Genomic DNA, 27,685 nt, shown 5'->3' on the forward strand with positions numbered 1-27,685 from the left:
TGATATCCAGCAGTGGTTCTCGTATAGTTTTTCCTAACGTCATCGTCTCCTTGATGTCCCTGTCCATAGCGTAGGCGTCCATAGCGCTTTGCAATATGACCATAAACATACTTCGGTTCCGATGCCGTGCATGTGCTGCTTTATGACATGAAATTATGAATGCTGGGGTGGTTTCATGAAGCGAGACCTGCCAAATATCGAATGCCTGCTGTGTCTCTTATGAAGCCGACATGCGCAACTGTGCACACATGTCGGACATCACATAGGAATCGCTCAGCCAAGGCAAGCTGCAGGCATGACGAGCTCCGGCTCGCGTGGACGACGGCGCTGTGCCCCGCTGGTACCAAAAGGCGCTAGTGACTCTTTGGCCGATGTCTCTGGGCGCGCACCGCGAGCACCACATCACGGCAGTATCTCTCATCCTGCTTGACCATTCCTAGGGTCCCTCAGGCATTCCTGCGTAAGTCCTACACCATCATCGTCATCGCATACCGCGTCTACACATTGTATCTCTTCAGCATGGCGTCTGAGGCGCGCAGTCGCGACAGCTTCCCGGTCCCAATGCGGGTGCTAACATTTTATGATTGCCATGCTAATATCTTATAGACCAGTCCGCCCGCCATGCCCGCCATGCCCGCCATGCTAGATGACCCCACCGCGCCGGTGATATACAGAACCTCTGGCGATGTACCGTACCCTCCTCCCGGTGGCCCGCTACCTGTAGGCATTGCACCATGTCAAGTCATCCTGCGCGATCGCGTGACTACCGCAACGATCATACCCTTCTCTGCGCCGAATCAAGTACCCCTCACACTACTGGCATACCTATGCGACCAACTGGGTCGCGAGATAGAAAAGGGAGATACGTACCCCATGGTTGATCCGCTCGCTCTGGAGGCATTCGGTCCGTACTGGTTCGGTGTTTTTGGTGCGATCATGTTGCTGGGTGAGATCCAGGACGGTCGCGAACTACACGAGATGGCGCGGAGGGGTTGTGACTGGGAGAGGGAATGTCTGGGTAGCTTCTACATCAAGCCCAACTACCCAGGACGGTCGAGTCATGTCTGTAACGGCGGGTTCCTAGTCACGGATGCGTCGCGCAATCGGGGTGTCGGTCGCTTGATGGGTGAGACCTATCTGGACTGGGCTCCGAAGCTTGTGAGACCGCCGCGAGAGTTACATCGCATGCGCTAACACGCTCAGGGCTATACCTACTCCGTCTTCAACCTCGTGTACGAAACCAATGTCGCTTCCTGCCGCATATGGGACGCCCTCGGCTTCAAGCGGATCGGTCGCGTGAAGGGTTGCGGTAACCTGAAGTCATATCCCGGCGAGCTTGTCGACGCCATCATATACGGAAGGGACCTGGGTCAGGATGACGAGTTTGTGTCTGAGGAGCGCTTCGACAAGATCCGCTTCTATCTCAAGAACGGAAAATACCCCAACGGTGCTGATCGAGCAGAAAAGAGCCGTCTTCGTAGTGCGGCGACGCACTACAAGCTCACACCCGGAGAGGGCGATGGACCTGAGAAGCTGTGGCTCAAGGGCAAAGAGGTTATTGCGGATCCCAAGCAGCAGTATGAGATCGCTCGCGAGATACATCATAAGTCACATGGGGGCATCAACAAGACTACGGCAGCAATTGCGGAGCTCTACCATTGGGTCCGCATAAAGGAGACTGTCAGCCAGGTCATACGCAACTGTCCAGAATGTAGCGAGATGAACAAGGGACTGTCGGCTATGCGCCAGGGTCAGAATCAAGCACGGGCAGAGGCGAGATCAGGATCCAGTTTCCTGTCATCAACCACTACCCAGCCAACTCTGACACCAACACCGCCGAGTTTGTTCTCACCAACACAACCACCGCCTCGTTCAGACTCACCTGGTGGCCAGCTACAGCTCGAAGCTGCACAGCACCAGAGCGCAATCTATCCACAGTACACCCAAGATAACGGCTACGACCTGCCAGTCGATCCCGCACTCATGCATGGGCTACAGCCTAATACCAACCTTGCCGATCTTCCGCCATCGCCGTTCCTTGCAGCTCAGGCGAATGGTGTACCTCATCCGGGGGAGCTTGATCATCAGCGCATGAGTCTTGATCCAAGCTTAGATGAGCGGGCACCCACTGCAGGGGAGGAGATGCGTAGGAGGTTGAACCGTGTGAGTCAGTATGAGTGAGCGGACATAGTGTTGGTGAGTGAAGTGTCAAGCTTAACAGCGTATGGCGAAGGTGAGTATGCCAGTGATACCAGACATGTAGGTGATGGGAAACGTGTATGAAGAAGCCGCAGGAGAATACGTGGAGGATCATACCCAGGATATAGCGGAGTCTCCGATGATACAAGTAGCACAACGATGATATCATTGCAAAATTCTGGTTGATGTGAAGCGTACTTGTGATGGTGTCTGCTTGAGTTGATCTTGACTGCTGTTTGACAGTATCTAAACTAATGACTACATGTTCGTGGCTCTCCCGTCAAAATCGCTGGCTCACATCTTGCCCCTCTCACTTCATCTGTTTCGCCAGTACCCCTCATCGACCTAATCCTTTCCTTCCATTCCGTTTCTTTCGCTCACAATCAAACATCTTAAGTTAACCTCTTCCTCTTCCCATCTAGCCCTCAAACAGCCCCCACTCCTTCACCTGAAAGCTCTCCAAAACCTGCTCCTTGACCGCCTTGCTATCCTTCATCAACTGCGTTTCTCCACCCTGCTGTTCCGCTGGCGTGTATTCGCCTGGGTAGTGTGGGATGTTGACTGATACCATGATCTGCGAGAAGTGTTAGTCAACATACCGTTGCACATCCTCTAGTTACAGAGGGGGGATAGACGATGTATAAGAGTGATTGATAATGGTAGGGATGATGTGAGAAATGCTTACATCAGTGCCTTGCTCCTTGAGACGGAGAAGAAGGAGGTGGATATACGTGAATTCGGGAGTCTTGCGGTTGGGGTGAGGGTTGGGTGTTGGTGGTGATTGGATGAAGGATAGTGCTAGGACTGGCTTGTCTCTGTCATCGTGGTCAGCCTTCCATCTACGCTTCTGTGTGCAAAATTTGATCCTCTCTCTTTTCGATCCTGTTTCGTTTTTCAATGATGATGGTAGATAATACTTACGGCAAACTCTTCATCACAGCACGTTCTTGCGAGATAATCGTGCTCTGATCCCCAGTCCCCTCGACTAAATCTCCGAAATGGTATTGCAGCGCTTCTTCATCGCTGTTCTTCTCGACATACTCTAGGATCTCGACGACGATGCTAGAGTAGCCGTTGTTGTCAAGGTAGACTTCCTGGTGATCGGGGATTTGGCGGATTTGACTGTTGCGTTATCTTATCAGTATGCTACATTTGGGGGAAGACGCTCTTGCCAAATTAGGCGTTTTGAACGCGGGTGTTGATGGAAACGCGTGCAAAGGGAAGGCGCGGGATGTGGGGGCGCGCAGATTGAGAGAACTTACGAGGCGTCGGCGAAGTTTGAGGGCAGGTCGAGGGTCATTGCGCCGCCATAGAGGGGGGTGTTTGTAAATGCCATGTTGTACTGTGTGTCAAGCTCGACTTGTTGCACTATCCGCTGGGGTTGATGTCGTTCTTATGTTGTGACTTTGATGTTGGTGATGGCGAAAGCGTAGGAAGCCACCAGGCAACATCAGGCAGCATGGAAAACGGCAACCTACAACGGTTTTTTCGACAACGCAGCAACAGCGCAGTAGCTCACTTAGGTTGCCGTGAAGTAATTGTGTGAGTAACGTCTAATTCACATATTGTTAGTACTCGTTTGGGTCATTCTTTCTCTAGCATGGGCTCGTAACAGCCTTCAAAGCAACATCGTTGATTTGGTCAACAAGACACTACAGTGACTATGATAAGGTAATGAGAGGTTGGGAACTTGTGTTTCGATTTAAAATGCAGGGTATCGTCTGAACTTTTTGTCCTTCTATATGTCCCAAATGCCAGTTTTGAACGCCGTGCAATGCATGTTCTTCTACGAGCCCGAGGGCGTCCTAACCGCAGCTATCGTGTTGCCACCGGAGTGATGTCTGATCCCCCTAAAGCATTTCAGTGGTTGTCCTGCACTCCTAATCCTGCCGTCCATCTGCCGTGGACTGCACATCGGATAGTCTTGGCCGTTGCCGTGACCTCAACCTGACGCTGCAACCTGGTCAACCTCCATCGGGGCTGTCGCGGTAGTCGTGCGCGTTCCGTTGTTGGTCGTGAGGCCTATCGCTGCCTCTGCTTCTTTCTGCGAGTATGGCTCTTCGCGAAGTTGCTTGACTCTGCAGATTGATTAGAAAGAATGACCATGATCGTAAACACTGCGATTCCTACCTGCGCTTATGGACCTTGCCCTTCTGGTGTGCGACAAAGTTGGCGTCGCTCTCAAAAAACTTTGCGCATTCCTTGCAGTAGAATTCGCCCAGACCGGGCAAATCTTCTATGGGCTTCGCATCCTTGAATTGTGCGAGATGCTTCTCGTCGCGCAGGTCGGCGTGGATCTGGTCGAGGTCGCGCGTGTGTCGACGTGTCTTCTTCTTGGAGTCTTGTCCGCGTATGGCTGGCATGGTGGGCAGTATCCGCGGCCGTCGGTTATCCGTGTGGAATCGTGATGGTCGGCTATAGAGAAAGTTGCAGTGTGGGGACACCTGCCGACGGGGGCCCGTGCCCGGTCTGCAGGTCAGAAAGACTTGTGGAGCTAGGTCGAATCAGGTGCTGGTAGATGCTACTGTCGCTCCAGACCCGAAATTTGCCATGTCTGCAGGCCTGCACGCTGACTCGGCACACAATTGTTGAGTCGGAAAAGGACGCGCAGGCCGCCGGCGGCAGTGCGCGCGTGAATGTGCTATCGCAGAACGCCAATCACCTGCAAAAGGAACGAGCGCGGGGTTGGTGAACCGCTGCCGGGTATGACGTCTGGGTGAACACCTATAGCTTCGCGACACATGGCTGCGCGGCCTCCAGGACGTGAAATAGCAGCGGGCAGCCAGTCGCACACAGCGCAATTACTCTCTCCATAATTGCGTCTCCATTACATCGCCCTTGCACGTGAAGCGGGCCAACGGGACTGCGCTGCCGACCTGTTTCTGGTTCTGGCGCCGAGGTATTCCGCACGCAGCTGGGGCTAGACGAACCAATCACGCCCCTCGTGATCCTCATTAGTTATCGCCCAACTAGAGGCAGCTTCTGACGTTCTTTTCCTCCGCTTCCTCCATCACTCTTCTCTCCACACCACTCCCCTCCTCAAACTTCACCATGCAGAAGTTCTCGAGGCTCGGCCGCCTCGGCCAGAGCCTTGCTTCGCGCAGGCAATTGGCCACCGTCAGCGATGCTCCCCTCTCTCGCAAGGTCGAGATGACCAACTGGGAGAAGGGCCACTACATCAACTACCAGAAGATGAACGAGAACCTCGAGATTGTTCGTGCCCGCTTGAACCGCCCGCTCACCTTCGCCGAGAAGATTCTCTACTCCCACTTGGACGACCCCCATGGTCAAGAGATTGAGCGCGGCTCCAGCTACCTCAAGCTCCGCCCCGACCGTGTAGCTTGCCAGGATGCCACCGCCCAGATGGCCATTCTTCAGTTCATGTCAGCTGGTCTGCCCTCCGTTGCCACACCCACTACCGTCCATTGCGATCATCTTATCGAGGCCCAGGTTGGTGGTGAGAAGGATTTGGAGCGCGCCAACGAGATCAACAAGGAGGTCTACAACTTCTTGTCCACCTCTTGCGCAAAGTACAACATTGGTTTCTGGAAGCCCGGCTCTGGTATCATTCACCAGATCGTGCTCGAGAACTACGCTTTCCCTGGTGCTCTCCTCATTGGTACTGATTCGCACACTCCCAACGCCGGTGGTCTCGGTATGGCCGCCATTGGTGTCGGTGGTGCTGACGCCGTCGATGTCATGGCTGGTCTCCCCTGGGAACTGAAGGCCCCCAAGGTCATTGGTGTTAAGCTTACTGGCAAGCTCTCCGGCTGGACTGCTCCCAAGGGTACGTATTTGCAATGTCGGTTTTCGAAGCGGGGCAACCACGCTAACGAAGTCTACAGACATTATCCTCAAGGTCGCTGGTATCCTCACCGTCAAGGGTGGAACTGGTGCTATCGTCGAATACCACGGACCCGGTACCGAAAGTCTGAGCTGTACCGGTATGGCTACAATCTGCAACATGGGTGCTGAGATTGGTGCCACCACCTCGCTCTTCCCCTTCAACGACCGCATGTACGACTACCTTGCCGCCACCAAGCGCCGCGACATTGGTGACTTCTCCCGCGAGTACGCCGCCCAGCTCCGCGAGGATGAGGGTGCCGAATACGACGAGCTCATCGAGATCAACCTTGACGAGCTCGAGCCCCACATCAACGGTCCCTTCACCCCCGATCTAGCTACACCCATCAGCAAGTTCAAGGAGGCTGTCAAGGCCAACAAGTGGCCTGAGGAGCTCAAGGTCGGTCTCATCGGTTCCTGCACCAACTCTTCCTACGAGGACATGAGCCGTGCTGCCTCCATTGCTGAGGACGCCATGTCCCACGGTGTCAAGGCTAAGTCTCTCTTCACTGTTACCCCTGGATCCGAGCAGATTCGCGCCACTATTGAGCGTGACGGTCAGCTCAAGACCTTCGAGGAGTTCGGCGGTATGGTATTGGCTAACGCCTGCGGTCCGTGCATTGGACAGGTATGTTGTATTCCAGTCATGGTAGCCTGGATGTATTCGATACGTTTTGTCTTGTCTCTTGACAAACTAAACGCTCTTGTATGCTTCAAGGCTACCTTTCCCCTCCCTATCATAACGTAGCCTGGAGGTATCCGATGCGTTTTGTCTTGTCTCTTGACAAAATAAACGTGGTCGTATGCTTCAGGGCTGTCGTATTCTGCTTTATTTCAAGGTAGCCTGGAGGTATTCGATACGTTTTGTCTTGTCTCTTGACAAAATAAACGCCCTCGTATGCTTCAAGGCTACCTATCATCCTCCACTTCTCAGAGCCCGAATGCTGACGACCCAACGGTGGGACAGAAAAGATGTAAAGAAGGGCGAGGCCAACTCGATCATCTCGTCGTACAACCGTAACTTCACTGGCCGTAACGACGCAAACCCCGCCACCCACTCTTTCGTCACCTCCCCCGACCTTGTTGTTGCTATGACTATCGCTGGAACGCTCGACTTCAATCCTTTGACTGACCATTTGACCGCTGCGGACGGATCCAAGTTCAAGCTCAAGGAGCCTTCCGGCATGGGTCTTCCCGCCAACGGCTACGACCCAGGTCAGGATACTTACCAAGCGCCACCAGAGGACCGCTCATCTGTCTCTGTCGCTGTTTCGCCCACCTCAGACCGTCTCCAACTTCTTGAGCCTTTCTGTAAGCAATACTCTTGTGCGAAATACACGGTGCATACTGACTTTTACAGCCGCCTGGAACGGTGAAGATGCGAAGAACCTCCCTATCCTTATTAAGTGCCAAGGAAAGACTACGACCGATCACATCTCCATGGCCGGTCCCTGGTTGAAGTACCGTGGACACTTGGACAACATCTCCAACAACATGTTGATCGGTGCCATCAACGCTGAGAATGGCGAGGCCAACAAGGTCAAGAACCTTCTCGACGGATCGTACGGTGCCGTCCCTGATGTCGCCCGCAACTACAAGAAGAACGGCGTCCCATGGGTTGTCATGTAAGTACCTTTCCTACACACGCTTATCAGCCTCTTACTAACATCGAACGCAGTGGAGACTGGAACTACGGAGAGGGCTCTTCCCGTGAGCATGCTGCGCTTGAACCCAGGCACTTGGGTGGCGCTGCCATCATCACCCGCTCCTTCGCTCGTATCCACGAGACCAACTTGAAGAAGCAGGGTATGCTTCCCCTTACCTTCTCCGACCCTGCCGACTACGACAAGATTGGCCCCAACGACCGTGTGACGTTGGCATCCACTGAGCTCGCCCCCGGCAAGCCCTTGACCATGACCGTTCACCCCGCCGATGGATCCAAGGACTTCCAGGTCAAGCTCTCGCACACCTTCAACGAGGGCCAGATCGAGTGGTTCAAGAACGGCAGCGCTCTTAACACCATGGCCAAGAACGCCAAGCAGTAGATGTAGAGAAGAGAAAACGAACGAAAACAATCACCACCGGGGATGTAAATACGGAGGACGAAATACCCCGCAAATGCTTCACGATTGGGGATGAAAGTCAAATAAGGGGTGGAGCAGAAATATGAAGAGAGAGCTGGGCGTCCGCAGACGGGCGCCGCAGTCACGGCTCCTGGGTCGATCTTTCGGGCTCAAAGTAGTTGGGTTTGCTTGTATTTGTGATGATTAGCATGCAATGTATGACTGATTTTTTCTTGTTACAATCTGTATCTGCTGTGGTGTGAGTGACGATCTGAGATGTGGCTGGCGAAGACGTGTGGTTCTTTTGTTTGCGTACGCAAAGACACGAGGCATAATGAAGTATACATTGCGACTTTCGCTCTTGTGCTGTAGTAGGCAACTGCTGCGAATACCTCCAGGGTACGTCTTATCGGTTCGTACAACTAACAAAACTTGCATGTATTCGCCCCGGCTACTCCTAGAACTCGAGTATACAGGCTATCACATCCACACGTTGCGCGACCGAGGATGACGCGCGCAGGCTGAGGCACGGTGCACGATACCGCCGCGGACGTGCGAGTGGATCCTGGACCCGTTCCCGCTAGTCACCGGGACAACGGCCGACAACAAACACGCTCGGCAGTTCTTCCAACGTCTGGATATCCTTGCGCCAGCAACATTCTTGGAACCAATCGCACACACAACGGCTTGAATATCCTTACATATTACAAGATTGCATATCACATAATCTCAACATGGCGCGTCTACGCAAACCGAGCCCGAACGAACCCAGCATCTTCATGCCGCCGTCCGAGACGAGAGCAAGCCGATCCAGCCCCCGAAAAGCCACACTACGATACGCATCATCACAAGAAGATGACAGCTCGATACTTGTACCAAAGAGGTCGAGGCGCACCGCGCAAGACATCAGCATATCGCAAGACGAAGAGCAGTCCTTCCGCAAACCTTCGATAGCAGCGCCAAAGGATGCGATCAGCCCCCGCAAGCAACGTGTATTGCGACCGGTCGAGAGCAATAGTCGACTACTTCGAAAATTGAGTGACGAAAGTCTAGCAAGCCCTGAGAAGAGGCAAAGAGAGAGGAGAGTGCGAAGTGGAACAACAGATACAGATGTGGGAAATAGGAATGGACTCATGTACGCCAAAAGCCTGGCTAGAAGTGTTGTGAACAAGCAGAACAAGAAGGGCAAGATCAATGTCGTAGGGGAAGTCGAGGCACAAGAGGCCGCCCAGAGGTCACGAAGCAGAGAGCACGAGAGCACAGAGGAGGCAGTCGCGCAAGACGACGAGGATGCCGAGGCCGAAACAAGTCTGTGGTGTGGTGACGAGGAAGCAGAGACACAAGAAGAGGTCGCTGAACCAGTCATCGAGATCAGCGAGGATGATGAAGAGGACGAGCTTGTTGTAAAGTCGCGAACAAACCAGCGACAACCGCGCACACGGCGCGTCGTATCTGACAGCGAGGAGGACGAGAGTGAGCTAAGCGCACCACAGCCTACTAAGCAGCCCCAGCAACCAATCTTTAAGATTCCCGAACTCAAACCGCCGACTGATCTGACTTCCATGCGACCGCCACATCGAAAGGGCCATAGCACGATATCAAATTGGGCGCAGGAAGTCGTCGACCTCACCGACTCGCCGGAGGCCCCGGAATCTTTCGTGCTTCCTGAACGCACCCACGCCCGATCAAGTTCTTTCGCAGCATCTTCTCGGCCTACTAGCTCAGCATCGAACGGTCCGCTTGCGATCCTTACGTACTCGCCCACACCTACCAAGCAACGCTCGCCCCGCAAAGCTCCGCCCATCTCTCGACCAGCCACTCCTCCCCTGGCACCTCCCAGTCCCACCAAGCTCGTCTCGCCCTCGAAAAAGAAGCCCGTGATCCCCAAGGCGGCCGATCTAGACGGGAGACCAAGCCTCGACGCGTTCTGGAATCCTGCAGCTGTAAACGACTGGACTGACCGCCACTCGCCAGCTAAGCAGCTCGTGTCGCCCAAGAAGCAGAAATGGAGGGATGACATAGTCAAGATGATGGAAGGTGTTGCTCTAGAAGACAGCAGTGACGAGGGTTATGAAAGTCCCATCGAGAGCCCCAAGAAGAAGAAGCCCACAAGTCGGAAACCAGCTAAGGAGAAGACACCAGAGACTGAGCCGGTCCCGAATGTCAAGCAGATCCGTGAGCAACGCAAAGCCTTCGCCGAACGCAAGCACGCCATAGCCGAAGCCTTCCTCATCGAGCTCGACACCACAATCTCATCAGGTCGCATCCACGAGCTCTCGAAACCCACAGGTGGTATCAAGCTCGTCTGGTCAAAGACCCTCAAAACAACGGCCGGTCGTGCGAATTGGCGTAGAGAGCAAATACGCATCCGAACCGGTCCCCTGCCCACCGACATGCGCGTTGAGATCCGACACCACTGCTCCATCGAACTCGCCGAGAAGGTCATTGACGACGAGGAGAGACTCTACAACGTACTCGCGCACGAGTTCTGCCACCTGACCACGTTCATGATAAGCGAAGTGCGCAACAACCCCCACGGAGCAGAGTTTAAGTCCTGGGGTCGCAAAGCTACCGTCGCGTTCGCCAGCAAAGGCGTCGAGGTCACCACGAAACACTCCTACCAGATCGAATACAAGTACGTTTGGGAATGCATCTCCTGCGGCTACGAGTTCAAGCGTCACTCCAAGTCCGTCGATCCGGCGCGCCACTCATGTGGCAAGTGCAAGGGCAAGCTCGCGCAGACCAAACCCACCCCTAGGGGCGTTGGCGCCAGTGCTGCTGTAGGCAAGGATGGCAAGAGGGAGAAGAGCGAGTACCAGGTCTTTGTCAAAGCCAACTTTGCGCGTGTCAAAAAGGAACTTGAGGCGGAGGGCAAGGATGCGCAGATGGGCAAGGTGATGGAGGTTGTGGCCAAGCAGTATAGAGAGAGGAAGGGTGCGGGTAGTAGTAAGGGGAAGGAGATCATTGATCTAGAGGCTGCTCTGGATGATATGAAGATCTAGATCTAACAGTTAACGAATGAAGTACATGAACATCTCTAAGCTTGTGGGTCGTGCGTCTTTGTGTTCTTTCGTGTTGGGCTGCCTAGCAAAAACGCAAGTCGCTTAAGTGTGTTGTGGAAAAGTGAAAAGAGGGATGCAAAAAGGTGATGTTCTTTGCTAAGGCAAAAAAAGATGTAGGTTGTATACGGGCTCTCTAAGGCTCCTACGCTCAAGCTCCACAGGGTCGTAATACGGCCACGAAGGGCTCCCTGCAGATGTCTGCTACCGAGATTCGAACTCGGGGCAATGGCCTTTACACTCGCTCACAGCGAGTAGGATGGTTACGCTGTGAACAACCATAGCAGACTGCTTGATGGAGAATTTGAGAATTAAACATTACATATAGTTGATTCAGATCAAAATACAAAGTTGGATATGGGGATGCTGCAGCGCTGATCAAATAGTGAATGCGAGGCGATGTTCATCAGTTTGTATGGGGTGGAGAAGTGAAGGTGAAGCCGGCGATGGGAAGTGCGTGCGGAGTGAACAAATCTTAGATCAGGCGTACAGCTCTACTTGACTGCATCTGAAGCTGAAGTTAATAAGTGTTGGATAAGTTTAAGATTTACATTAGACTAGATGTGGTATATTAGTAACAAGTAGAGGTGCGTTGTATGTATACATTATTCTAGTAACTTTAAAACATCGAATAAGAACTGACATCCTCCAGCCCACCACAGCAACCTTCACTCCAACAGACCAAAGTGAGGCCAACAGGTCCTCACCACACTCTACCTAGACTTATAGCGCCTCGACTTAGGCCTCCAATACCCCTGATGGGTAGCGAGAAACCGACCCTTCTTCTGAGCCTCTGTCGGCTCATATCCTTCCTTCTCAGGAGCATCTGGCAACTCGCCATCAACCCCATCTACCGCTGTATACACCCAGGTCTCATCTATATGCCCAGGACACTTTCCACAGAACTTCATATACGGCCGGTTCCATCGCCCACACGCACAGCACCAGTCCCCGTCGTACTTGGCCCGACACGGCCACGGTTCCTCTATACCCGGGCCGGGTTCTTGCACGCGGACACTGTCCTTTCGGACACCATCACACGGAACACCACCTACTCCTCCCACGTTGCCTCGGCAGACATCCGTATACTTGCCGTTCCAAAAGCTGCAACGGCAGAGCCAGTCTTCTGCTCGAGGTATGTATGGGCCGGGAAGGCGGCCTGCTTTCTTGGCGGCGCGCTTTTCCTCCCGTGCTGCATTAGCAGCGAGCTTTTCCTCCGCTACAGCGGCAGGACAGGGCTTTCTGGGATGGTAGTCGCTACTCGCGCACGATATGTGGCACCCCGGATCGGGATTCGGGTTGAGGTAGGCTGTGACGGGGCCAGGCAAGGTGGGTGCAGTCGGAGCTGCAGTTGGTACGACTCGGGGTACCTTACGGCTGGTGGCGGATTGGTCTATAGATATATTAGTTCACCATGTCTATCAGTAAGACCATTGATCAGAGAAACGTACCAAGCTGGGAGGTGTCTTCCTCCGCTTTCCTCTTCCGCTCACTCCTCGCCTTCTCCTCCTCTTCCTCTTTCTTCTTCCTCTCCTCTTCCTCTTGTTGTTGCTGCTGCTGCTGCCTCTCCCAATCTTTCAAACTGGCAGTCAGTCTCACCGAACCCGCTCCAGTGCCCAAAAATTTGCGGCAAAGGTAGTCAAGGTAGGCCGCCACTTCTGGATCAGCCGCCGCCCTTTCGCGCATCTCACGCTCCTCTCTATCGGCCTCCTTCGCTTTGCCCGGAGGCAGCTTCTTCGCCTTTTCCAGCATCGTCTCAAAGTATGACGGCTTTGCGGCAGGTGCCGACGGCGCAGGGGTTTCGTTTGCGGCAGGCATTGTGGTTTGTGTGTGATGGGAAACGGAATTAAAAGCGTGTGATGAGAGGAGAGATTGGAGAAAAGTATGGAGGATGCGACACTGAAGATTTTTTGAGGTGAGCGTTTGTTGTGTGTTGACACTATTTCACTGTCACTCGCGGTGAGGAGGCGCTCCTCACCGCAACGCGTCACCGTGCAATTTCCCTTTCACCTTGAGAAAGACACGGGCAATTTCAGAGCCCTTACTTCAAACCCCCGTTCTCCTTGATACCCACAGCAACCCTCTCTCGACCTGTCCTACAAACCATGGATCCTCGTACGCTTCATCAAAATGACCCAAAGACGTAAAGAATATCCTTCCACCCTCGAACTCTTGACACCATACCAACGGATGATCATCTCCGTGTTTACCTCCTTGGAACGTCTTCGGATCACCTTTAAGCAAGATCTGGAGGTTCTTATTCTCTCTTGGATGAGTGTGGAAGTTATACCATTCGTCCTTCCAGCCCTCACGCCCACCACAGCAGTTCATGATCTGGTGTTTTTGGCCAGACTCTTCAGGAACGACGGTACCAGGCTCAGGATCGGGATGCATGTCGAAACTGGCTCCGACCAAGTTTGTGTAGTATTCGTTGCCTTGCATAGCTGCAGCTGCGCCGTGGATAGCTACGATACCGCCGCCATTCTTCACCCAGGTCCTCAAAGCTCCTAGTTCGGATGGAGTGAAGATGTCGTCGCCGATGTTTTGCAGGAGGACGATGACTTGATATTGCGCGAGAGAAGACGAGGTGAACAGCGAGGCGTCTTCACTAGCTGTGACTTTAAAGAGATTCGTATCGCTGGCTAACTTGTGGAACATGCGGATACCAGCTGGGATAGAGTCATGACGGTAGCCTGTGGTCTTGCTGAAAACGAGGACGTTGAATGCTGTGGCTTTGGCCATGTTTGCGCACTGTCTGGGCGGTTGTCTATGAGGCTTCGGCGCTTCTACATAACCTGGGAAGTTATACTGTTGTGTAGCGCTACCGAGGATATATGGTTCATGGAATATCAACTAAATTAGGCTGATTTACCATCTACCGGCGGCATATGACGTCATGCATACCAGCACGGGTTGAAGACGAGGTACAATGAGTAGCTGGACCCAGCTGTCTGGCGGTGGCCCTGCGTGCAGTGCTGGAGTGAAACACGGCGCAGTAGCCAAGGTGTCGTATAATGTTGAATTCTTTGTCCACTCATGGCCTCGACGATCTGAAGACTACGACACACAGAAAGCACGAACTTACAGTCTTGCTGGAGAAGGCACCTCCCAGCTGGCGGCGATGTTGGAAGACGCGACACGATGCTAGCGCACTTACCCTTGTCGACGCGCCATCCCGGTTCCGCTTCCCCCACTTTTCCATCACGTAGACCCTTCGGCATCACCACCGTTGTCACCATTCTCGTCTGCCACTCCTCGCAGGACTCGCAGACAATATATTCAAACACCGGTAGCTACCCTGCATGTCACTTAGACTGTAGCTTTAGAGGAAAGCGTTAGGTTCATCTGAGCAGACAAACACCGCATCCTAATATCGAAACCTGGACTACTCCCATTTCAGCACCCTTCACACCAGGCAGAGTCAAACACTTTCACAAGAAGCCGATTTATAGATTATCTTGGATCATGAACACCGGAGCGACGGGATCAACCCACCTCGGCGACGTCCCATATCCCCCTCCACCCGAAGCATGCGAGGGCGAAGCACCTTCAATACTCGAACTGCCGCCTGGAGATTACTACATCCGAGAGTTTCTAAGCCTGCTAGAACCCACACATGCTCTGCGAAAACATGGCTACAACTTTGCACAGTTGACAGACGAGGAGATTCATCTGAAACGAAGATGCAGTAAGTGCAATCAAAGTAAGTACATGCTCAGTGCCTGGATTGTGCACATTGATTCTGAGAGTATTGCTAAACTCCTGGTAGCTATCCAACAGCTTAGCAAGGGCCTGCAACAAGCCATAACGCGCCGTAGTCAACAACTTCTCTCACATCTACCGGACACACCCTACAAGACATTGCCAAGTATGATCGTACCATACGAGAACGGTACCTCTGGATTTCAGTATTGCACAATAGAGTGTCACTACCACTCGGCACCAGTTGACCGTGCTACAAAGGTGAGCGCAGTCTGGCCCTACTTTGCCTAACCCAACTAATCTTGTTAGTGCTGGTTGTGTTGCGGAAAGCACGTCTCGGAGGCCCAGCCATGTAGGACTTCCGACAAGCACAGGATACGCGAATATCGACCAGGTGAGCTCGAACGCCTACATCAATTCCAACCGACTCCATCTTTCCGTCATTGGGATGCGGACCGCAGGATGAACGCCAAATTTGCCGTAGCGATCGATTGCGAGGTATGTTCTAGCTCCACAGAACGTGTGTGAAACATACTGACTTCTCACCCCCATTCTGAAGATGGGAACAGCCAGGAGTGGAGATTCTGAGCTCATTCGCCTGAGCGCCATCGATTACTTAACCGGTGAAGTGCTCATCAACAACCTTGTCAAGCCTGATCAACCAATGCAACATCTCAACACAAAGTGGTCGGGCGTTACATGGGATCAAATGAACGAAGCTATAAGAGAGAAGACCACGCTAAAGGGGAAGGCAAGTCACTACGTGAAGAAGCTGAAGGAAGACATGTACTGACTTTGTACACCAATTTTAGGTTGGGGCGAGAAAACTGTTGTGGAGATTTGTCGGTCCAGACACTATTCTCGTCGGACACAGCGTTCATAATGACCTCAAGGCACTGAAGTGGATACACACAAAGGTGGTAGACTCTTACGTCGTAGAGCACAAGATCATTCAGGAGAAGAAGGCAATCGAAGCCAGAGAAAAAGAGCTTAGTGAAGAGGCGGCAAGAAGGGTGGAGGAGTGCCTTCTGGAGGTCACAGGACTAGCGACGAGTAGCATGCTCAGCCCATCGACCGATGCCCAGACAATAGGCGACTCGACCAACCCTACTGAGGGTGAGCCAAAGAAGAAGAAGAAAAAGGGCACGGGTGATCTGGCGTTGAAGACACTGCTGAAGAAATACCTGGACACGGACATTCAGACCAAAGGCAATAAAGGTCATGATAGCTTGGAAGATGCAACTGCGGCGCGCGATCTAGTTCACTGGATGGTTATGCGGAGACTCCAGGAGAAGTATGGCGTCCTAATGTAGAAGGGCCTGGAAAACGTCAGTTCTTTTTCGATGTTTTTACGTCTAATTACTAGAATAATGTATACATAGAACGCACCTCTACTTGTCACTTATGTACTACATTTAGCGCAATGCATACCTCAAACCCACCCACGGTCAGCACCTAGTAACTTCAGCTTCTCATTGTAGCCTTCAGCACTCCGAAAGGCTGGACTGAACAATATACGACTACAACTCAGTCTTTTCAGCATCAACATTCAAGTCCCAATCAATGCCACCATCTTTGCCATAACGCTGCTCCAGCCATTCGTTGCACTTCCTAAAGTGACCGTTGTCAAACTACACATCGTTAGCACTTGAATCATGACATGCCGGAAGGCGATACTTACGAAGCCTCTCGCCGCACTCAGCGGGCTGGGATGTACGCTCTTCAGCACAAGATGCTTGTCCACCGGAATGCCCTTGGTCCTCTGCTGCGCCGGACTGCCCCAGGCCAGGAAGACAACACCATTCGTCCGTACCTTAGCCACAGTATCGATGACCTTTTGCATAAGCAGCTCCCAGCCCTTGCCCGAGTGTGAGTTTGCTTCGCCGCGACGGACGGTCAAGCAAGTGTTGATGAGCAGAACACCACGATCAGCCCATGGAGTCAAAAGACCACCCTTGTTCGGGGGTCGCTTGTAGTCTGGGTACTCCTTTTCGAGGGCCTTGTAGATGTTCATGAGCGAAGGAGGCGCAGGGTTCGGTGGACGGATGGAGAAGCAGAGACCGTGGGCTTGGTTGGGGCCGTGGTATGGATCTTGGCCTGTGATGACGACCTTGACGGTGTTGAGGGGTGTGTGTCGCGACCTGACCAGTATTAGTCTTCGTTACTCAAGCTGGCACCCGGAAGATATGGGAAACCGTACCAGGAGTACACGTCCTTCATCGGCGGGTATACAGTCTTCCCACTATCCAGCTCCTTCTTCAGGAACCTCTTCAATTCGAGAAATTGGGGTGTCAGCAGCACATCCTTGACATGCGGCAGCCAGCTCTCGTGTAGCGTGTCGAGCTCAAGTTGTAGCAACTCTTTCTGCTCATCCGTGAGTTTGGAGACCCATGCATCTCTATCGAACTTCGCAGCTGCAGCAGATTGCTTGGGTGGTGCATTGGGGTTGGGTTTCGGGGCGCCAAAGAAGGCGGTAATGCTACCGTTCTGCTTGGGCTTCTTGGACGCGTCCGTGGCCGCTGCCGCTGCTTTACGCTTTAGGCTCATGGTGGCACTGTCAATTGATGTAGAATATGGGGAAAGCGGAGACGCGTGGAGCAACGAAGATAATAGCAAGGAAACTATGACGAGTCGTAAAAGTATCGCGACGATTGCAAGCATCTCCCAGCCCCAGATATTCGCGTCGGGGACGTGACGTCGGACACGACCTGTCATTTCCGCCCGAGGACGTTGATTGGCCGCCGCGTGGCAGAGCAACACGTGAGTACGCGCGACGCGTCCGAATCACGTGACATGACATCACACCCTGCCCTGACACAGTCCGCAACATGGCACAAGGATGCAAGCAGGCTGCAGTGGCCTCCCCATCAAGATGACCGTTTTTCCGGCAAATCAGACGTGAGCGGACGTTTGATCGACACTAACATGCCTCGAGGTGGAGACTGAAGCCTGATGCAGGCTCGCATGCAGGCGTGCTGCCCGCATTTGTGACGTGTTGCCTAGGGGAAGCAAACAGGAGCGCGTACAGGTGAGGGGATATAAACAGACCTACTTCGTCTTTGCTTCTTCTCTCATCTTACAACCAATCTGACCCATCTTCTCAAACTACAACACTCAATCAGACCTCTATCAAACACAATCATCAATCATGGCTTCTTCCAACCCTTCCAACTTCGCCAACCTCCCCAAGGACAAGCTCAGTGAGATTGCCGCCAAGGGCGGCCATGCCTCTCACGGCTCTGGCAACAGCGAAGTAAGTCGTGCCGGATACCCTCACTCTACTGTGCAGTGACTGACCTTTTGTCAAGTCCACATCCACCGGCAGCAGCGGCAATGCTGACCGTAACCCTGACGGTACCTTCACCAAGGGCTCAGACCTCGCGAAGGAACTAGGCGCTCAAGGTGGTCATGCTTCCCACGGTGCTACAGACTCCACGTCCGACAGCAGCGAGCCAGGCCGCAACCCAGATGGCACCTTCACCAAGGGCTCAGAGGTCGCCAGCAAGCTTGGTGCTGAGGGCGGCCACGCATCCCACGGTTCTTCCAACGACTCTAGTGCTCAGACTTCCAGCAACGAGAGCGGCGTAAGTTGTCCTGAAGTACGGTCGATGAGTTCGTAGCTAACATATTCCACGCAGCGCAACCCTGACGGCACTTTCAAAAAGGGCAGTGAGCTCGCTTCCGAGCTAGGCACACAGGGCGGACATGCCTCCCACTAGAAGCAACACGTATGATGTGCCTACCGATCCTTCAGTCCGAACTTCATCATATGTCCATGAATGACGGCCCAGCATGGAGGAAGATACCTGGACATTAGGGTACTATCATGCAGGGTCATAGCCTAATCACGATATCATGAATGAATGCAGAGAACAATACATGACTCAGTTGTTCATCTCGTAACGTACTACATGTTGTGATGCTTAGGCCTCGAGGGACTCACATGCATCTACAGTGTTTTCTAACCGCTGTAGCCCAAGGCGTCTAGTTCCTTCTTGATCTGCTTCTCGGTGCTGATCTTCTTGACCTGGGTGTCCTCTAGTTTCTCTCCGCCGGCTTGACGCATCTTCAGCTCATCGATGGCGCGCATCTTCTTCAGCAAACCCCTGATCTTCTTGTCCTGAGGGTTACCGCCATCACCAGGGCTGGTGACGGTGAGGTCAGGGGGAGGACCCTGGCTCTCGGTCTGGATCGGAGGAGGGGCCTGAGCCTGAGCTGGAGCTTGCTGACGCTGCTGCGCAGGGTTCTGGCGCTGGTTACCGTCCGGGCGGGCTTGACGGTTTGGGCTGTTGCCAAAGTTGCGGTGCTGGCTGGCGCTACGTCCTTGCTGCTCATATCCGCTCTTGCTGCGACTGCGCTGGCGACGTTCTGGGCTACGTCCAGCTCCGTTGGGTGCATTGGCGCCGTCAGCGCCGAGTCCAGCAGCCTTGTCAGCGGCCTCGCGAGCCTTCTTGGCCTCTCGCTTCTTCTTGTTCTTCAAAGCCGCCTTAGAGAGCTCTCCATCGCCATCCTGAGCGCCTGTGAGACTAACACCGCCACCAGGAGCGGCGCCCGGTGGAAGGGTCTCAGCAGCCTCCGCACCTGGTACCTCACGACGGCGCGGCTTGCCAAATCCATTGGCGAAGCCAACGTTCGTGGAAGAGATACCGGTGTTGGCATAAGCTGCGCCTCCTTCATCTTCACGCTTAAAGTGTAGGGGTGTAGCGGTTCCGCGCGCTCCGGGGGGACGGTAGGCACCCGCAGGCTTGGACGGTGTCTTCTGGGTGCTGAGGTAGGCGAGCGCAGACGGATGCGGTGCCGGTACGTTGGTCAAGGGGTCGGTCAGAGGGTACATCGAGGTTGGCTGAGGGCGCCAAACGACGTGGTAGAGTTCGGCCATGTCCTCGTTGTACATGAGGCCTCCGCTGACATGGTAGATGCGAACACCGTTGTCAACACGAAGACGCGGGCTAGTAGTAGCCGTAAGAATATGCTGCCCATCCGGACTCCACGCGCAATAGGTCGAGTTGGAGGTCTTGACGTGGCAGACCTTGGCGAAGTTCTTCTCAAGATCGTAGATGTCCATATCTCCAGCTAGATTACCAAAACCGGCGACGATGACGAAGCGACCGTGGGGACTGAAAAGGATAGTGTTGCGTGGGCCTAGGTCGAAACTGTGTTGTGCGACCGCGCGCTGGTTGAAGATGGTAGTCTTTGCGGGCATGTAGCCATAGGTGACACCGAACTCCTTCGAGTTTGGCGACCAGGAGACGTCGTGAATAGGACCCTCCTTGTCTAGCTGGATGCGCGAATCGAAGGTGCCGTTGGCGCTGAGAATGTACATGTTCGTCTCGCCGTAGTAGCTCTTGTTCGTCTTGTCGACCTCAGTTTGGGCTAGGACAATCAAGCTGGTACCGAGATCGTTCCACTTTAGCTGGACCTTGTCGCCCTTGAAGAAAGTCTTCTGGGATACCGGCTGGCTGAATTGAGGGACCTGGAAGACCTTGACAGCAGCGGGCATACCCTTGCGCTCCGGAACAAAAACGGCAACTGAATGGTTCTTGCCTGGGGCGAGCGCCATGTCGGTCACTCCCTCCACGCGGAGCTTGTTCCAAGGGTTGCGCAAATCGCTCGACTGGAAGAACTGCACCTCGTTTGTTACAACGCGCGCACAGTACTTCTCGTCGGACGTGTACTGCAAGTTCCAGCCACTCTGGTTCTTCTGAACGTATTCGCCGATGACTGCCCGTGATCCGTCATCTTCAGCTTCGTCGGAGAGCGTCTTCCAGACCCGGAGGTTCTTCGCCGCGTTGCCGTCTTCGTCCTTGGATGGGCGCTGCCATGTGATGAGGTATGTGCCGAGCGGGGAGAAGCCGAGCTCGTAAACGTTCGGTGTGGGGAGTGTGGTAATGACGTTGCCGACTGAGGCGTCAATCACCGAAACCTGTTCAGGTGTTGCCCATGCGAAGTACTTGCTATCGGGCGAGTAGCAGCAGCAGCGAAGGTTGCCTTCGGGTCTGTTGTGCAAGTCAGCGTCAGAAGTGGACACGCATGTGCGCGAGAAGTTGTTGTATAGTCCAAACACTTACCGTACGAATCCTGGAAGAGCCTCATACACTGGAGCAGCGTTGAAGATCCCGATGCCCTTGGCGGAGCGGTCTGCGAGTCTTGTTAGCGTGTCTCACGCCCGACTGTGCGGAGGGTGCGTACAAGCCAACTGTGTGGGAACAGCCATGATAACTAGTAAAAGTCACAGGAAGTTGTACAAGTGGGCGTGGGGCAAGGTGCTGGTGGTCGCGAAGTCTGGCTCACTGCTGAGCTCGGTTTTGTGGGTTGGCGATGAGTAAGGCTAAGACAGGAACACGTCGGGGGTGTGGGTATGGATTCGAGTGTGACGTAGTTCCGGGACTTTATAGGCCAAGGGCAGACTTTGGGCGCACGCAGCGGCAACGGGTGGATCGTGGAGGGAAGGAGGAACACGCGTCAGGGAATTGAAGGGTGACCGTGTGACAGCGTAGTGAAGGCGATGGCGGCCGTCGAGAAAGAAATCCGTGGGCACACGCGCTAGTGCTCGGGGAAAATGCGGGCCGCTGGCGTTGGGACTGTGACATCAGCCTCGCCAGCACATGCTGGAGACGGAAGAGTGAATGGGAGCGGCTGTGCACGCATTGGCGCTCGAAACTCCTCTTCTGAATACATTTTCTGACTGCATCGACGTCACCGAGTCTAGACCGATCTTGTGCCGCCTGCACAGAAGTATTCGAGATTCAATGATCTGCGTGCGGCCAGCTTTCCCTAGCAAGAGCCGCGAATCGAGCATGCTTCGTCGGCTTCGTCTCGAGTGTCAGACTGATACATCATTTCGTACTCCCTCCATCTGTTTAGATACGTAGAAGATCGCGCACTTTGCACAAGCATTGCGCAGAGTCAATCGTTCGCGACATACCAACGGCGAACTCCATGTCTATCGTTATCGCCTCGGTAGCGCCATAAGCTCCCGAGCTCCCCCCAACTCCACAGACCCATCGTAGCTTCCGTCCACGTCCCTTTGGACGCCGTGCCGCGAAGATGCCGACCTCGATGCCCGCCCCTTCGATTCGCATCCCGATGGAGCTTCTGACTCCGACTGCTTTCGCGCAGTTCGGTGCTGTCGTCGAGAACCCGACCACATCACCGTCCGCGAAGCTGCCCATCCCGCAACGCGTACCACCGCCGGACGCCGTCGCCGCCAATCAGGGCTCGGCCACCAAGTACCTCGATGTCACGCACATGTCGAACTTGTACAGCCTTGCGCCGAGCAAGAAACCTGCCAAGGCAGTAATGAACATGTTTGTTTGTTCGCCGCGCAACCTCCGGCCGCACGAGCCGAGCATGAGCATGCCCAGCTCGTGGGGAGACCTGGACCTAGATGAGGACGAGGAAGGATGTGGGGACTTCCAGAGGCAGCTGTTGGACGTTGCCATTCTCGAAAGACATCCGTTCACCACGCAGACATTCATACCCATGGGCCTGTCGCAGCAGGAAAGGCACACACAGTATCTTGTCATAGTGGCTCCAACACTGCCGGCAAGCGCGTCGAGAAGGCACACAGGCAGAGCGCCGCCATATCCCACACCCCACATCGAACGGAAAAGGAGTGTCATGGACATCTTTGCGCGCGCGAGGCCGAGCCCGTACTCGAACGAGACTGTACCTACCCAGAGCCAGTTCTCACGGCTGCACCCGTCAGCGCGACCCAAGGGACCTGGCCTGCCAGACCTCAAGAACCTCCGCGCCTTCGTTGCAAACGGCAGTCAAGCAGTGACATACGGGGCTGGGACATGGCATGCGCCGATGATCGTGATCGGAGATCGGCCGATCGACTTTGTGGTCGTACAGTTTGCGAATGAAGTAGGCAACGAAGACTGTCAGGAAATCGTGCTGAAGCCAGACCAAACCGCTTCCGAGGGGGTTGTGGTAATGGTGGATACCGATTCGGCTGGAGCTGTGCAAGTCAAGGCTGGGGTTGGCTCTGTAAAGGCTAAACTATGATGCTCCTGCTCTATTTTCTCGCTTCTGATGGCTACCCCCCTAATTTGACCCGATACCATATTTTAATGCAAGCGTTGATGAGGATGCAGCGGTTCGGAAAAGATCACGACTGTAGCATGAACACAACTCTAACATGTGAATGGACAGTGTTAGGGCTTCCAACAAGATCTTGTGTCCGACAAGCTTTCCAGTTATCGCAATCGTACCTCTGGTAGATGCTACTGCAAGAATGACATGGATGATACAGATCTCGCTTGTTTTACCGCATCGAAATCATAGGGCCTCCCGTTGCTCCATCTCACGCTGCCGGAACCAATAGGATGGATGGTGTCCACTGTACCTGCCGCAGTTCTTCTACTCTCGACACGTACAGCCCCGTCAATACAGCTACACATAACTCTGCGCAAGTTCCTCCAACCCCCGAGTGGTTTCTCACGTTCGTCCATACAATGGAAGAAGCGGATCTCGTGATCATAGGTGCAGGCATCTACGGCCTCACAACTGCTCACACATACCATCGCCTGCATCCTTCAGCCAAAATACTCATTCTCGACTCTGCGCCATCCATCGGCGGGCCATGGGCACCGAATCGTGTGTTTCCCGGTCTCCGGACCAACAATCTGTGGGGCATGTACGAACACCCTGACTTCCCCATGGATGAAGAAAAGTTCATGGTGAAAAAGGGAGAACACATTCCCGCCGCGAAGATGTTCGACTACCTTTGTGCTTTCACGAAATGGGCCAATGTAGAGCAATTCGTTAGAGGGCGAACAAATGTTGAGGTCATCGAGAGTGATGAAGATGCGGATGGATGGGTGGTGCATTGCGCGGCATCTCCGTTGAATAGGAAGGGCGCCCAGATCAAAGCGAAAAAACTGGTCATTGCAGTTGGTACCACGAACAAGCCACTATTACCGGATTATCAAACGTCGACAAACTTCAGATCATTGGTCATCCATGCTGCAGACTTCCCGGAACATCACCAAGTCATTGCGAAACCAAACAAGCATACTGTCGTTGTGGGATCTGGAAAGTCGGCGTGGGATGTAGCGTACGCATGTGCTAGTCAGCCATCTGCTACAGCGACTTTACTTATTCGTCCTGACGGCAATGGACCTGTGTGGATGACGCCTAGTCACGTCACACCATTGGGATTGTGGCTGGAGAAACTGGTACATACACGTTTCTTTGGCTTCATGTCTCCTTGTCCTTGGGCACCCACGACAGGCATTGAAGGCTGGCTGCGCTCCTTTTTCCATCGCACGTGGCTTGGCAGGAAAATAGTGGGTGCTTTCTGGAACATACTTGGAGAAGATGCGATCGCGCTAAATGGGTTGGACAAACACCCTGAGACGAAGAAGTTGCGGCCTTGGAGAGGTGCTTTCGAGGTCGGCAACGCGCTATCGATTCACAATTACCCGGATAGCTTTTTCGAGTTGGTCAAAGACGGAAAGGTCAAAGTGATCGTTGACGACATTGAAAGCCTGTACGGAGAGCGACAGGTTGTACTTAAGTCAGGGAAGGTGTTAGAGGCCGATGCAGTCGTTTGTGCAACAGGCTGGCAAAAGGGATACACCTTCCGCTTCGAACCTCAAGAGCTGGAGAAAAAATTGGGCTTACCTAGTACACTTGCACTCACACCGGAAGAGACAGAGCTTATACGAAAGTCAGAGGAAACTCTGTACACTGAGTACCCTTACCTAAAAGAGAGGGATACGAGCCGTATACATCATCCCGATCCCTCTCTTCGTTACGCTGAACAGCCTTCTTCAAACGCCCAACCGTACCGCTTATACCGCTTCATGGTCCCGCCAAAAGCCATGGAAGAGCGCAACATCGCATTCGCAGGTGCAGCCCATTGTCTTTTTACCTTCCCGTGCGCATACATCCAAAGCCTCTGGATCACTGCCTATTTCGACGGTACCCTGTCTCTGCCCTCTTCACCAACCAAGGCACTTGAGGAGACATATCGAAACACGCAGTACTGTGTTCTCCGCGGCGCAATGAGTTATGGGCATACGCTACCCGATCTTGTCTTTGATACGATGCCTTACCTTGACACGCTGCTAAGAGATCTGGGAATGCAGGAGCGGAGGAAGGGTGGCGGTGCGAGGGAGTGCCTGAGTAGCTATGGCCCAGAGGACTATCGCGGACTGTTGGAAGATGCCGAAGTAAGGATAAAGACTAGGAAGGGCTCTCTGAAACAGTAGATTGTATCGATGTATGGGTTGGAAGACGGCAATGAGTGGCTGGGGATGAGTAGTGGTAAACGAAGTACAATTTGATGTGTACATTAGTCGGGATGTAATTAACGAACGGATTCAATGCGAAGCCAGGAGGTCTTGAGAGATGCCTCAGCTGTGCTATACATGTGCCTGAATTAACTCGTGGCATCTCCACCTATCGCGCGGCGAAGCACTAGCATGCAGCACACCATCCGTTTTTCACGTAGGCAGACATCATTGCATGCATGTACAGTGTTGCGAGAAGCGTAGGCTTTGCGAGTTTGCAAGGTATCGTTTCAAGGAGGCGCGAGAGGTGCGGTGGTTGCTCCAGCCTTCGCTAACCTGCACTTCTCGCAAACCATGGCGGACACACCTCGCTCATACCTGTCCATGATAAATGACGCAGTGGGGGCAAAGTTCTTGCCACCTACTGTTAAGAGGTCTTTTCCGTCTGATTAGGTCGCGAAGTCCGCGTCCATACGAGATGATTCAGGTGTTGTGGCGATCGCAGCAGGTAGGGCGGAGTGTTTCGGAGGGAATGAGCAGGGGCCGGGCCGCATGCCAAGCCCCACCCTCACCAGTAACTGCCTCTTCGAGACAAACCTCACAGGGAGACGATGCTCCCACACCAACCATCTGCTATCTCGCATATCGCGCCCACGACTGCAATATAAACGGAAGCTTGGTAAGGCTTGGCAGCGAGTCCATGGGGGAGACCGCCGGACGCTGCAGGCCACTCGTCATTTGTGGTCGCAAATGCTCATCAGCTAGATCTTATCGCAATCATCGATCTCCCACCTAATGAGCCAATTATAGTTGCTATGTAGCTCTTCACCTAGGATCTTCATCCATGTAACGCCATCAGGAAGATCACCCGGCACCGGCACCGGCGTAGTCTCAGCCTAGAGGCTGGAGATTTGTACTGCCACAGCAGCAGCTGACTGGCCTTCAGCCTATGTTTCCCAGATTTCTTTTCCCTCTATCTCGATGGCACATGGCGTTCACCGACGTTGGCACGTGAAACCAGCCACTACCGGCCGAACTCACCACAATATCCCCTAGGGCCGGAGACACTACTATGCAGAACCAGTTGTACGATAGTGTGCCAAAACAGCTTCCCGTTTGGCGATGAGCACGGGATCTCCGGGGTATCGATAGTCATGCAGGAGATAAGCACCATCTCGACGGATGGCTGCATGAAAGATGCTAGGCTGTAGAAGGAACTTATAACTGCAACAGTACCAATCACCGCTGTACACTGCTTTTCTCCTTCTACATGCAGAAGGAGCATCGAATATCCCCTGTTCTAGCGGTCTTGGGACCAGTAGCATACCTGGACCACACGACAACAATGTGGCAAGGTTGGTGTATACCACCATATCGAAGTCGCAAGACTAGAGAGTGACCAGTCGAGTACAAATAGGAGGCTGCCTTCCTCTCATTCTCAGGCCAGTCCTCACCAGAGAACCAGCAGTCTTTCGCTTCCAGCTTCAGTCCCACACCAGCTTTCCGGCCAACCTCCTTCAAGATGCAGATCAAAGATCTCCTCACCGTCCTCGCTATCCCAGCGGTGGTGCTCTCCGCAGCCATCCCTCAGGATCCCACTGAGATCCCCGACTGGGACAACGGCAGCCAGGAGGACATTGTCGGTGGAACAACCGCTGGCGCGGCTGAATTCCCATTCATCGTCTCCCTCCAGCGCTCCGGCTCCCACTTCTGCGGTGGCACCCTTCTGAACGCCAACACCATCCTCACAGCTGCTCACTGTGCTGTTGGCCAGACTGCCTCCAGCCTCACAGTTCGCGCTGGTTCCAACGTAAGTTTCCACCTTGGCCATGAGATTTGTTTAGGCTAACAAGTTGAATCCAGAGCCGTACCTCCGGCGGTGTTGTTGCCCGTGTTTCCTCCATCAAGGTCAACCCTGGCTACGTCGCGAGCACCTACAACGGTGATATTGCCATCATGAAGCTGTCCACCTCCATCCCTACCAGCTCCACCGTCTCGTACGCTACGCTCCCCGCGTCCGGATCCGACCCTGCTGCTGGAACTACCCTCACCGTTGCTGGCTGGTAAGTCTTGTCATTCTTGTCTGTTCAGAATCCGTCCGAAACACACAGCTAACTTTCAAATTAGGGGTACTACCTCTTCCGGCGGCCAGTCGCTCCCCGTCAACCTCCTCAAGGTTGATGTTCCTGTCGTCTCTCGCAGCTCCTGCCAGTCTTCTTACGGCACCTCGGCTGTTACCGCCCAGATGTTCTGCGCCGGTCTCTCGCAGGGTGGAAAGGACTCTTGCCAGGGTGACTCCGGCGGTCCTATCGTCAACAAGTCCACCAAGGTCCTCCTCGGTGCCGTTTCTTGGGGTGATGGCTGCGCTGCCCCCAACGCCCCTGGTGTGTACGCCAACATTGGCCAGGCTACTCTCCGTAGCTTCATTGCTGCCAACTTGTAAAGTGTTTAACACTTGGTGGAGACTAGGAAGCAAACGAGTATCGCAAGGCTGGAAATGGTGGTGATAGCGTGGAGGGAAAACTGAAGTGACGATCGATAAGATTCTTGTATATACAGCTTATAGCCAATTTGACTG

The 27,685-nt window shown here is 53.8% G+C and overlaps 13 protein-coding genes across 13 annotated transcripts; 8 read left to right on the forward strand and 5 right to left on the reverse strand.

The window, feature by feature from the left end:
- Window positions 1-621: 621 nt before the first annotated feature.
- J4E84_001079 (uncharacterized protein) lies at window positions 622-2,181 on the forward strand (the record flags this gene model as incomplete). Its single annotated transcript, XM_049383713.1, has 2 exons — window positions 622-1,158; window positions 1,204-2,181. The coding sequence occupies 2 exons, from the start codon at window positions 622-624 to the stop codon at window positions 2,179-2,181; spliced, it is 1,515 nt and encodes a 504-aa protein (XP_049249231.1).
- A 1,960-nt stretch (window positions 2,182-4,141) lies between these two features.
- J4E84_001080 (uncharacterized protein) lies at window positions 4,142-4,562 on the reverse strand (the record flags this gene model as incomplete). The annotated part of the gene is made up of 2 exons (XM_049383714.1): window positions 4,142-4,277; window positions 4,330-4,562. The coding sequence occupies 2 exons, from the start codon at window positions 4,560-4,562 to the stop codon at window positions 4,142-4,144; spliced, it is 369 nt and encodes a 122-aa protein (XP_049249232.1).
- Window positions 4,563-5,250: 688 nt separating this feature from the next.
- Window positions 5,251-8,087, forward strand: J4E84_001081 (uncharacterized protein; the record flags this gene model as incomplete). Its single annotated transcript, XM_049383715.1, has 5 exons — window positions 5,251-5,986; window positions 6,045-6,657; window positions 7,010-7,353; window positions 7,403-7,667; window positions 7,721-8,087. The coding sequence occupies 5 exons, from the start codon at window positions 5,251-5,253 to the stop codon at window positions 8,085-8,087; spliced, it is 2,325 nt and encodes a 774-aa protein (XP_049249233.1).
- Window positions 8,088-8,839: 752 nt separating this feature from the next.
- On the forward strand, window positions 8,840-11,107 carry J4E84_001082 (uncharacterized protein; the record flags this gene model as incomplete). Its single annotated transcript, XM_049383716.1, has 1 exon — window positions 8,840-11,107. One exon carries the CDS (start codon window positions 8,840-8,842, stop codon window positions 11,105-11,107), a length of 2,268 nt encoding a protein of 755 aa, XP_049249234.1.
- Window positions 11,108-12,215: 1,108 nt separating this feature from the next.
- On the reverse strand, window positions 12,216-12,982 carry J4E84_001083 (uncharacterized protein; the record flags this gene model as incomplete). Its single annotated transcript, XM_049383717.1, has 3 exons — window positions 12,216-12,356; window positions 12,535-12,557; window positions 12,616-12,982. The coding sequence occupies 3 exons, from the start codon at window positions 12,980-12,982 to the stop codon at window positions 12,216-12,218; spliced, it is 531 nt and encodes a 176-aa protein (XP_049249235.1).
- Window positions 12,983-13,210: 228 nt separating this feature from the next.
- Window positions 13,211-13,906, reverse strand: J4E84_001084 (uncharacterized protein; the record flags this gene model as incomplete). Its single annotated transcript, XM_049383718.1, has 1 exon — window positions 13,211-13,906. One exon carries the CDS (start codon window positions 13,904-13,906, stop codon window positions 13,211-13,213), a length of 696 nt encoding a protein of 231 aa, XP_049249236.1.
- Window positions 13,907-14,629: 723 nt separating this feature from the next.
- J4E84_001085 (uncharacterized protein) lies at window positions 14,630-16,179 on the forward strand (the record flags this gene model as incomplete). The annotated part of the gene is made up of 4 exons (XM_049383719.1): window positions 14,630-14,852; window positions 14,934-15,127; window positions 15,426-15,652; window positions 15,705-16,179. The coding sequence occupies 4 exons, from the start codon at window positions 14,630-14,632 to the stop codon at window positions 16,177-16,179; spliced, it is 1,119 nt and encodes a 372-aa protein (XP_049249237.1).
- A 207-nt stretch (window positions 16,180-16,386) lies between these two features.
- On the reverse strand, window positions 16,387-17,413 carry J4E84_001086 (uncharacterized protein; the record flags this gene model as incomplete). The annotated part of the gene is made up of 3 exons (XM_049383720.1): window positions 16,387-16,497; window positions 16,548-17,007; window positions 17,067-17,413. 3 exons carry the CDS (start codon window positions 17,411-17,413, stop codon window positions 16,387-16,389), a joined length of 918 nt encoding a protein of 305 aa, XP_049249238.1.
- A 601-nt stretch (window positions 17,414-18,014) lies between these two features.
- J4E84_001087 (uncharacterized protein) lies at window positions 18,015-18,585 on the forward strand (the record flags this gene model as incomplete). Its single annotated transcript, XM_049383721.1, has 3 exons — window positions 18,015-18,119; window positions 18,175-18,450; window positions 18,505-18,585. 3 exons carry the CDS (start codon window positions 18,015-18,017, stop codon window positions 18,583-18,585), a joined length of 462 nt encoding a protein of 153 aa, XP_049249239.1.
- Window positions 18,586-18,827: 242 nt separating this feature from the next.
- On the reverse strand, window positions 18,828-21,080 carry J4E84_001088 (uncharacterized protein; the record flags this gene model as incomplete). Its single annotated transcript, XM_049383722.1, has 3 exons — window positions 18,828-20,862; window positions 20,935-21,004; window positions 21,056-21,080. The coding sequence occupies 3 exons, from the start codon at window positions 21,078-21,080 to the stop codon at window positions 18,828-18,830; spliced, it is 2,130 nt and encodes a 709-aa protein (XP_049249240.1).
- An 872-nt stretch (window positions 21,081-21,952) lies between these two features.
- J4E84_001089 (uncharacterized protein) lies at window positions 21,953-22,876 on the forward strand (the record flags this gene model as incomplete). Its single annotated transcript, XM_049383723.1, has 1 exon — window positions 21,953-22,876. The coding sequence occupies one exon, from the start codon at window positions 21,953-21,955 to the stop codon at window positions 22,874-22,876; it is 924 nt and encodes a 307-aa protein (XP_049249241.1).
- A 449-nt stretch (window positions 22,877-23,325) lies between these two features.
- On the forward strand, window positions 23,326-25,086 carry J4E84_001090 (uncharacterized protein; the record flags this gene model as incomplete). The annotated part of the gene is made up of 1 exon (XM_049383724.1): window positions 23,326-25,086. The coding sequence occupies one exon, from the start codon at window positions 23,326-23,328 to the stop codon at window positions 25,084-25,086; it is 1,761 nt and encodes a 586-aa protein (XP_049249242.1).
- Window positions 25,087-26,629: 1,543 nt separating this feature from the next.
- Window positions 26,630-27,550, forward strand: J4E84_001091 (uncharacterized protein; the record flags this gene model as incomplete). The annotated part of the gene is made up of 3 exons (XM_049383725.1): window positions 26,630-26,917; window positions 26,971-27,170; window positions 27,235-27,550. 3 exons carry the CDS (start codon window positions 26,630-26,632, stop codon window positions 27,548-27,550), a joined length of 804 nt encoding a protein of 267 aa, XP_049249243.1.
- Window positions 27,551-27,685: the final 135 nt, after the last annotated feature.

This window comes from Alternaria hordeiaustralica (assembly GCF_023758085.1).
Source record: "Alternaria hordeiaustralica strain BMP 2776 chromosome Unknown scaffold_1, whole genome shotgun sequence".
Classification (NCBI taxonomy): Eukaryota; Fungi; Ascomycota; class Dothideomycetes; order Pleosporales; family Pleosporaceae; genus Alternaria; species Alternaria hordeiaustralica.